The 9,975-nt window shown below is 59.0% G+C and overlaps 1 protein-coding gene across 1 annotated transcript; it reads right to left on the reverse strand.

Annotated features, from left to right (window-relative positions):
* Positions 1–3,326: 3,326 nt before the first annotated feature.
* EN1 (engrailed homeobox 1) lies at positions 3,327–7,459 on the reverse strand. The gene is made up of 2 exons (XM_034062621.1): positions 6,799–7,459; positions 3,327–4,187 (listed from the first exon to the last, which is right to left on the reverse strand). Exons 1-2 carry the CDS (start codon positions 7,457–7,459, stop codon positions 3,871–3,873), a joined length of 978 nt encoding a protein of 325 aa, XP_033918512.1. The 3' UTR covers positions 3,327–3,870.
* Positions 7,460–9,975: the final 2,516 nt, after the last annotated feature.

Here is a 9,975-nt window from a genome sequence, read left to right on the forward strand (position 1 = left end):
TGGAGCCCTCTTGTAAAGCTCCCAGCCGTCGGAGCCCACAAGATAAACATCATTAGAAATCATTGTAATTGGGATTGTGAAATCTGACCTCTGACCCGCCGGGCTACGTGTCACAACCGTGTCTGCTTTGATTCCTCGAAAGGCGGCACAAAGGAACAAGCTCCGTGACAGGAGGCAGCGGGATCTACGTCCCGGCCCGAGAGGACCAACGGGGGGGGACACGCGTGGCCTCCTTCTTCTTCCCCGAGCCTCATTAGCATATGCAAAGCAGCTGGCTGCCCGGCAGCCCCTCCCGGGGGGTGGTCGTCGGCCCGGGGCTGGGATTCTGGAAGCGGTTGTACCCTGCTCTCTGGGTGCTTTGGAGGGAGAAATGAGTGTCCGTGCGTACTTCCACCAGCGAAGGGATGGGGCAGGGGGTTGTCTGTTGGGTGCTTGCTGAGATTCACACCGCACAAACACGCTGCTGCCTCAGGAATCGGGGGAAGGGGAAGGGAGAAGGGGAGCTGACCCCCCCTGACAAGAAGGGAAGGGAAGTTACCGCTTCTCCCCTAGGGCTTTTCCGCCTGAGATTGTGAATCCCCCTCCCAGAGCTGGGGGTCCCTCGTCCCATCCGCTCCACCCAGTCCCCAGCTATCTGTCGGGTGCGTGTTCCATACCTCCCTGCTCTATTCCACTCACACCTGGTCCCACTCCGACGGTGAGGGTGCAGCGGCTCCCGCTTTTACCTCTGAAGTCCTCGCAGTCCACCGTGGGGCTGGTGCTGAGCCAGGGGCAAGGGACCCCATGACTACAGGCCGAAGGGCATCCCCCGTGGGGCTGCGTGCTTTGCCAATCCACGGGCGACAGAGGCCTCTCAGGGGGCCAGCAAGAGCAGACCTGGACCACGCTCGCCTGCACCAGTCCCTTCATATTCCCCGCTCAGCTGCTCTCACCGAGAAATCCTAAAAGCATAATTACATTTAAACCCCTGATTTGTTTAAATAATCCTCTTTAGGCTCCCCTTAATCTGCCCTGTATTTCCCCCGTCGTCTTTATTCCTGACTTGTCCACCTCAGCTAACCTTGGCTGGACACCCCGAGCCTGAGGAACCCACTTTACATTCCCTCCTCTTCCAAAGCCCTCCGTCCTGCGGACGGTCCCCACGTTCAGCAGCCTGTCCCTGGCTGAGGTAGGCAGCGGGCCCGGGGCCCCTATTTGTGGGCGGGGGAAGGTGGGGGCCTTACAGCCTCTCTCGGCCCAGCTCCGAAAGCCAGCCTGAGCATCACCTGTGTCCCACAGGCCAGTGTCTTGTCCCCTCTGCATGGCCCGGCTGGATCAGGCAGAGAACGTTCTCGGGGAGCATCGTTACCCAATTTTTATGACGAATTTACATTTTTTTCTCCTGTACAGCTCCGGGGGACTGCCAGGTGAAGTGTATATGAGAAGGCAGAGAACTGAACTGAGACTGGAGTGGGCCGGGCAGGATGACTTCTCTGCGTTCCCTCGACAGCAGGAAGGGAAAGGGGACGGGGGCGTGTGTCTGAACGCTCACCCCGAAACCTGCAGCTTCCCCCGCCGGGAAGGACCACTTCCCCCCCGAGCTCTCACTTTGAAGGACTGTTTGTTTTCCTCGGTGAGGAAGATTTAAATTAATGTTTCAAACCCCACCCCCACCTTCCCCCACCCCCCCCCCAAAAAAAAAAAAAAAAGAGAGGGAGAAAGAAATGCAGAACTTTAGATGGCGCTGTACAACATTTATTTAAGCCCTCCAAGTATTCCCGGCTGCTCGGTCTGCAGAGAGGAGCACAGGCCTCTGCGGGCAGAGGAGAGCTGAGCTGAGCGGGGTTGCATGGGGATGCACTGGAGTGGGATGCTCTGCGGTAGTATGGGGTGAGATGGCGTTGAGTAGGGGTTCTGCTAAGCTGGCAGCGAGTGCGGAGGGCAGGGGCCTCTTGCCAGTCACGGAAGCCCCGTCCTGCGTCTCCATTCTCGGTCTGTGTCAACTGATGGCAGCCCTAAGGAGAAACAGTTAAAAAGCACAGGAAAATGAGAGGCCATCTCTGTTCTCCTTATCCTCGAAGAGACAGAAAACCCCTAGTGCCCAGGATGGGACGAGGAGGGACGAAGCTGCAGATTTGATGGGAGCTGCAGACTGTGCCGGCTGCGGGTGCTGCTGCTCGCCCACCACTGCGCCCCAGCCCACCTGATCCCTCTTCCCCGGGGCATGGCCTCGACTTCGCCGCGGCCTCCAGAAGTGGTGCAGAATAAGGTCGTACCCCTGCCCTATCTCTTCTTCTACCCTCCGCCCCGCCGGCTGCGGCGCCCGGGAAGGAGTTCAGAGGAGGAGAAAGAAAAAGAAGTGAGAATAAAACCGGACAGACAGCCCCGTCGGGCGCCTGGCGGCTCTCCGCCCTCCCCGGCGCCCGGCTTCTGTAGGAGCCGAGAGAAGCGGAACCTCAACTCCTCCGGCTCCGCGGGGCTCCACGCAAAGCACGCGTGGCCTTAAGGCCCGCGCGCGGCTGCCCTCGGCGCCTCGAGGACAAAGCCACGGGCTTGTCGGTGTCCCGGACAGGCAGAGCAAAGCCGTCCCCGAATTTACCTGGTCTGGGTGCAAAAGCAGAGCAGAGGCCGCAGCTAAGAATCCCGCCGAGCTTCCGCGACCCCTGGCTTCCCACGGGCAAACGTGAGCCCTAGCACAGCTCCGATAGGGGAGTGGTGGGCAGCGGCGGGGAGCGGGAGTGCTCCCGGGCAGCGGTGGCCAAGCGCCCGCTGCCGAGCGGCAATCTCCCGCCGCGTCTCCTCTCCTCTCTTCGCCGCGGCTCTGCCCTACCCGGGGAAATATCCTAGCTGGAAACTCAGTCGGGGAGCAGACAGACCCCCTCGGTGTGAGGCAATGAGCTTCCAGGCAAATAAATCCCTTTTCATCATATCCCGGAGCTCTAACCGTTCAGGCAGACTCAGGATTTTTTTTTTTTTTCTGCAGAAGCTGATGATACATTGTTACCGTTATTAGTGGGTGGGTTTTATTTCTTGTTAAAAAGAAAGAAGCATGAGGCGAGGCACGACCGCAACAGCAAAAGAGAATTCATTATTTAAGAAGGTAGGAAAATAAATTAAAAAAAATAATCGAAGGTCTCAAGAGTTTAAGCAAAGGATGAGCTGTTTAAAAATTGCCGCACTGTTCTATCGAAAACAAAACCTAAACACGCCTCTGCAATGTCACTATATACACAGTGTATTGTGTGTGTATATATATATTTAATTTTTATATTTTTGTATGTATATATATATATATATATATACACAAAGGTCCATACACTAAAACAAAGAATTACAGCCACTCTGGATCCTGAACACAGTCTACACTTTATTTCAGACTACAGATTTCTGAACATAATAAAATCTTTGGCTTGTAGCGGCGGGTTCAGTCTCGCAGTCTGTGGATCAGAACAATTTTTTTTTTTCCTCAGGAAAAAAAGACAGAAATTCGCACACGCACACAAAAGAAATTAAATCAAACGAAAGATCGGAAAAGTCGGACAACTGCTGTAAAACAAGAGCGACAGACATCGAGAGGAAAAAATAAAAATAAAAAAGGAAAGCAAACAAAACGAAAGAACAAACAAAAGAGGGGAGGGGGTGGAAGAGAAAGAGAGAAGGGGAGAGAGAAACTGTCCAGCAAATAGAGATCGCTACACATATTTCTTACCTGAAATTAAATATATACAAGGTCATATGCTGTTTGGCTATATAGAGATTTTTTTTTAAGTGTTCATATTTTTTTTCGTGATTGGAGTCCTTATACTATGGATAGACAATAGATCTGCTTTTAAATAACACCTGTCCGCCTCCCGGCCGGCGGGCCGGCGCCGCGGCGCAGGGCTGGGGGGGTCATTCGCTCTCCTCTTTGTCCTGCACGGTAGTGGTGGAGTGGTTGTAGAGTCCCTGGGCCATGAGGTGCAGCGCCAGTCCGTTCTTGATGCCCGTCGCTTTCTTGATCTTAGCTCGTTTGTTCTGGAACCATATCTTGATCTGCGACTCGTTGAGGCTGAGCTCCTGGGCCAGACTCTGCCGCCGCTGCTCCGTGATGTACCGGTTCGCCTGGAACTCTGCCTTCAGCCGCTGTAGCTGCTCGGCTGTGAACGCCGTCCGCGGCCGCTTGTCCTCCTTCTCCGTCTTCTTCTTCTTAAGCTTCCTGGTGCGGGGGCCTGCGGGCAGGATACACACATGCCGCTGGGCAGGGCCGTGCCGCCGAGCGACCGACCGACCGCTGCCCCCCCACTGCCGGCCGCAGGAAAAATGGCCGACGGCGAATTTGTGTCGGTCCCGTGTATCCCGTCCTCCCCATATCCCTAATCCCGGCACCGCAGCCCCAGTACAGCGGAGAGAAGGATGGTGAAGGAGAGGGCAGGCGGGGCTGAGAGCGCCGCACCAACCGTGTACCCCCCACCGAGCCGGCCCCGCCGGTACCTGCAGTGCTCCTATAGCCCCCCGCCCCGACACACGTCGGGGAGCTGCTCCGCCCGCCTCTCCAGGATGAGCCGCACTCCCCTGTACGGCCCGACACCGGAGTCCGCCAGCCGGGCAGCAGCTCCGCCGGGCAGCGCAAGAGGCGAGGGCCCCGCAAGCCGGCACCGCAGAGCCGCCGGGAGGAGCAGCCTGGCCAGGGGCTGCGCCAGTCTCTTTAGTGGGGGGGGGTGGGGAACAACCCCCACCGCATGGACGGCCCAGTCCCAGGGGAGCCTTCTCCGCCACCACTCTCTAGTGCAGCCGATGCCCGCTCCGGGCTCTCCAGCGGCTGATCTTTGCCGGGGAGCCCCGGCCCTGCCTGCGACTCCCTTCACGAACCTCAGTCTAAAGCAGTGCTACCCCCGCCCCAGGCCTGGATGGGACCATGCGAAGTGTCACAGAGCTCGCCGGAAAGCAGCCCGGCTCGAGACCACATTCTGATGGCAGTGCCCAGCCGGGGGACGGGTGTACCCCAGGTCCTCTGCACGCCAACCTGGCCCGGCCCGGGGGGAGCAGAAAGGGGACGGAGCCCTGAAGAGAAGGAGAGAATGAGCTTCAAAAATCCCCCGACAGCTGCCTGGCTCGGCTGGCGGTCCCGGGTCCTCACCCCCCCGCCAGCAGCAGCCGCAGCCGGCAAGGCCTCCTGGCCGCCGAGTAGGCCGAAAGCTTCTCTCCTCCTCTCCCGGTGCAGCTCTTCCCCAGGAGGGGAGTTCCCCGCTTCTTGGTGGCGTCTGCTGGCAGGGAGAGTGAAGGGGCCCGGCGGGAAGCTCCCGAGCTTGGCCGGCGGAGGGGTAGAGGATGCGGGAAGGGAGTCGCTGTGCTCCGGTACTTTGCAGCGGGGTGCCGGCGCCTCCGACTACTGCAGCCCGCTCGTCCCCGAAGCCGGGAGAAGCGGCCGGGACCGGCAGACATCTCTGAACACAACAAAGAGGGCGACCGAGCAAAGCCGAGCCGCACCAGCCTGCCCTCGCCCCTCTCCTCTCCGGGCTGGGGCAAGGAGAAAGCTTCAAGGGGGATATGGAGGAATAATCCTATGCTCGAAGAAAGAGGAGGAAAGGAAACGAAGGCGCAAGTGCAAAACGCCTGGCTCAGGGAGGCCCTGGGAATCTGTAGCAAAATACCCGTGGCCGGGCCGGCCGGGAGAGACGGCCACGCTGTCTGACAGCTCTATCACTCCGTCAATCACACGAGTCAATCAAAGTGGCTTTTCTGAGTTTCAAGTAGCTGGACGTGTCAATAACGGGGGATGGAGATGGCTCGGCCGAAAGCGCCGCTTTGACCGCAACTAGGGAGCTGCAAAGCCGGGCCGGGCCCGGCCATAGCCGCCTTCTCCGCGTCCCGGGACGACCCCGGGAAGCCGGCCCCATGTGTCCGGTGAGGCACAGGGGACCTGAACCCTGCCCTGGCTAGCAGATGCCTGGCTGTTGGCCTCAGGATTCAAGGGGGAGCCCTCTCTCCTCTCCCTCTGCTTCTTTCAAAAATAATAATGAAAAAAAGTGGAAACAGAAACTAACGGTGATGAAATAAGGGGCTGCCGGGGCATCTGGGGAGTTTAAAGTGCCTTGAAGGGGCGACAGAACGGGCTGAGGCCGGAGAGCCGGGCAGACGGCTCCCACCGGAGCAGCCCCAGGCAGAAGCACGTCCCTTCCCCGAGAGCCGGGTCTCTCATACCAAAGCCGGGAGCACCGGCTCCCGAGGCAAAGCGCGGCCTAAGGGCCTCAGTCTCGTTGCAGCGGGCCCGGTAAACAGCCTCTCCGCCACCTTCCTAAAAAAAATCCACTAAATCTTTTTCTTCTTCTGAGCAAGCAGCCCTCAGCACGCACCTCCAGCAGCCGCCCAACATGTGGCTCAGGACTCCCCCCCGCCGCCACCCCCGAAAGGCCACCACCACCCAGGAAAAAAATAAAAGGGGACAAAAAGCCCCCAGACACGGAAGCAGCCGAATCCTCGGCCGTTTATCGCAGCTCTCCCGCCCCACGCTGCAGCGCTGCAGAACAACCCGGGCTGCGAGGTTGAAGGGGTCGCTCCCCGCCGGGTCTCCGCATGAAAACGCGGCCGAATCGGAGCCCCGGCGTCACATTCAAATTTTGGAGATTCGGAGGAGGAAGGAGGGGTGGCTGGGGGGAGCACGGGGGACGCGTTTCCTCTCTGCCCGGGTGACCCAAGACCATCCCCCCTCCCCGCGCCGCCCCACGCGAGGTCTTTAGCAGGCCGGGAGCCAAAGCAAAGGGGAAGAGGGAAGGGGGGCGGGGGGGGCGACACGACCTTGTCACGATTTTAACAGCTCCCAGATGCGCCGCGGTTCCTTACCCGAGGACGGTCTGTCTGAATACCTAGTGCAGTAGACCCAGGCCGGCCACACCAACGGCTGTTGCGAGTCGGGCTTTATAACAGGTCCTCCATTATTAGAGCCCATGAGGAGGATGGCGGGGCTGCCGTGCTCCCCGTACTTCGCCGGGTGAGTCTCGCCCCCCTCAGCGGAGGGCTTGACCGTCCCCGACGCCGCCGCCGCCGCCGCTGTCGCCGCGGCGGGGCTGGCTTTGGCGGCGGCTGGCGGCGGCGGCGGCGCGGGGCCGTCAGGACGGCAGTTCGAGTCCGGGCAGAGGAGGGAGGGCGGGTTGGGCGGCCGGGCCAGCAGCGGGTTGACGTTTTCTCTACCTGAGCTCTGCCCCCGGTCTCCGTCCCGCTCCCGGCTGCCTCCGCCGCCGCCGGCCAGCGCGGGCGTCTCCTTCTTGCAGCCGAAGTCCGGCCTCAGGATGTTGTCGATGAAGAAGTTGGTGGTTCGGTGGGGAGGCGGTGGGGGTGGCGGCGGGTGGCGGCGACGGGGCAGGGGCAGAGGGCAGGGTGCGGCGGGGGAGGCGGGCGCGGGGCTCGGGGACACGGGCACACTCTCGCCATCGCTGCCGCTGCCGCTGCTCGCCGGGCCAGGCGCCGCTTCTCGGTGGCCGTGCCCCTCCGGCGGCTCTTCCATGCTCAGCCCCCGCCACGGAGCTCGCTGCCTCCTTTCCCCCCCACCCACCCGCTTTACACCCACCCCACTTTGCCGGTGGGTGGCGGGGTGGAAAAGGGGGAGGAAAAATCTAAGAAAAAATATCTATTAAAAAGAAAAAATGAGGGGGAGAAAAAAGGAAAAAAAGAAAAAAAGAAAAAAGAATAAAATCCACTTGTTGGGCTGGAGCTGAGATATTTTTTCTCCCCCTTGCACGGATGGATCCAAAACGGGGGAGACACTCGAGAGCTTCTCTCCCCCTTCTCCCGATCAGCTTATATTTCCATCAAAAAAAAAAAAAAGGTGAAAAAAGGAAACCCCCCACACTGACCCCACAAGTGTGCGGCGGCAGCTCCGCTCGGGACCCAAAAAACCCGCCCCAACAAAAGCCGTCAAAATCTGCCCATCGCCCCGTCGCCGCGGCTCTTCCGCGCTTCCCGCTGTCACTCTCCTCTCTGCCCACGCCGCGGCTGCCGGGCCCCGTCCCTGCCAGCGCGGTGCTGCCCTCCGTCCGGGCCGGGATATTAGTAATTAATTTTTTATATATATTTTTTCCTTTTTTTTTTTTTTGGTGGTTTGGGATGGTTTTGCCTTGAAAAAAAAAATATATTTAAAAAAAAAAGCCCAAATCTCTGACAGCTCCTGTCCGTGCAACAAACTCTCCCTAAAAAATGCCTCAGCCACACTTTTTTCACTCGCACCGGAAGCACGTGAGGCGGCCCCGCACGTGGGGGCGGCCAATGGCGCGCCGCCGCCGCCGCTGACACCCCGCGCAGCCGCCAATGGGCGCCCGTCGGGCCGCCGCGATAAATACCGCGTGGGGACGGACCGGACGGGACGGGACAGGGCGCGACGGGGCGGAGGCACCGGCACCGAGCCCCCGCCGACATGGGTGTACAGGCACCCCCCAACCCCCTCCCAGCCCCGTACACAACTTCTTCCAGCCGCGTCGTGTCTTGCGCTGGAGTTGGTCATCGGCCGCTTCCCTATTGCCCCCCCCCCCCCAATAATAACCCCCCTGAAATCTCTGGGTCCTCTTTTCGTCTTTTGAGTTTCTTTTTGTACTCCCCCGCAGCCGGGTTTGGCAGCGAGGAGAGATGGCGAGTGCGGTGAGGGTTGCGAGGCATCAAAACTTCTTTCTGAGGAATGAAAATTATAATTATTATTAATAATAACAATAAATAAAGGCAGGAGCCGCTGCCGGGGTGAGCTGGACTTACAGCTGCAGCCTCTCGACTCGTTTGTTCCTTTATTGGGATTTTGGGTTGTCTTTTTTTCATTCTTCGGAATATGAAGCAAATTAGCTGCCAGCTCACAGCTCAATTCGTATAATGTTTCCTCATCTGCTTTTTGGTGTTTGTTTGTTTGGGTTCGGTTTGCTGCTTTATTTTTCTTTTCATATTTTCTTGTTGTTTCTTTGGGTTTTTTTAAATTTTTGTTGTTGTTGTGGGTTTTTTTTTTGGGGGGGTTTTTTTTTGTTTATTTTCCTGGATGTTTCTAGGGGTGGGGTTTGGTGAGGTTTTTTTGTATTTGTTTTGGGGGTTTTTTTGCCCGGCAGAGAGTGAGCACCTCTGCTCACGTGTAGAGCCAGAACGGAAAATTAAAGGATTTAGAAGCTAGAAGCAAAAAGCCACTCTTTGGGAGCTGATGAAGCTTTTATAGAAAATAATTTGCAGAAAAGAAAATGTGCAAATGCCCTGAGCCCAGTTTGGATCTTGCTGGACTGTCAGGGCCGAGCTAGGCGCCATAGGAAGGGCGGCTCTGCCGCTGCCGGTGCCTCCAAACCGGCTGCTCCCTGCGCGGAGGTTCTGCTGCCTCGGAGAGGGAAAGTGTCGGTGTCCCCACGAACAGACACGAGAGGGTGGGGCTCCCAAGACATCTCAAGTTTTACACGACAGCGTGTCCTGACGGGCCGGGGGCCCCGAGGCCCGGTCGCTTTCTGGACGACCGCAGACACCTGCTCCGGGACGGAGACGCTCCCCGGTCCGCGACTGCTTCCCGGGTATGCGGGAAGGCAATTCCCGGCCTTTTCTCCTCCTGACGTAACAGAAAATCCACATCTTCACCCCCTCCTAAAAACGGCGGCCGGGCAGCAGGGTTGAGGAGGCCGCGGTGTCCCGCTCTCTGCTCCGCACCCTTCCGTGGGCCGGTCCGTGTCACTTGCCGCCGCCTATGTATTCTATATGTGCACGAGTGCGTGCTCACCCCCCCCCCCCCCCCCCCCCCCCGATACCATCATGTGTCTATGTCCCGGCGCTCCCCGGCTGGCTGAGACGCAGTGCCGGCAGCGGCCGGTCCCCTCCTCGCCCAGCCGGCCCGGCCCAGCTCTTCCTTCCTCGGGAGCCGCTTGGGAAGCGGCCCGGCCGGAGGCTCCGCTTTCGGGAGATAACAGGCACCAGGAGCTGGAGCAGACACCTCCGGGGCCCGGTAGCAGCTCTCCCGGTTACCGGGCAGCGTGTGTGTGCTCCCATCTCCGAGGCACGATAGTTGTTTTCCCA

Source organism: Melopsittacus undulatus, chromosome 4 (genome assembly GCF_012275295.1).
Source record: "Melopsittacus undulatus isolate bMelUnd1 chromosome 4, bMelUnd1.mat.Z, whole genome shotgun sequence".
In the NCBI taxonomy this organism is placed as follows: domain Eukaryota; kingdom Metazoa; phylum Chordata; class Aves; order Psittaciformes; family Psittaculidae; genus Melopsittacus; species Melopsittacus undulatus.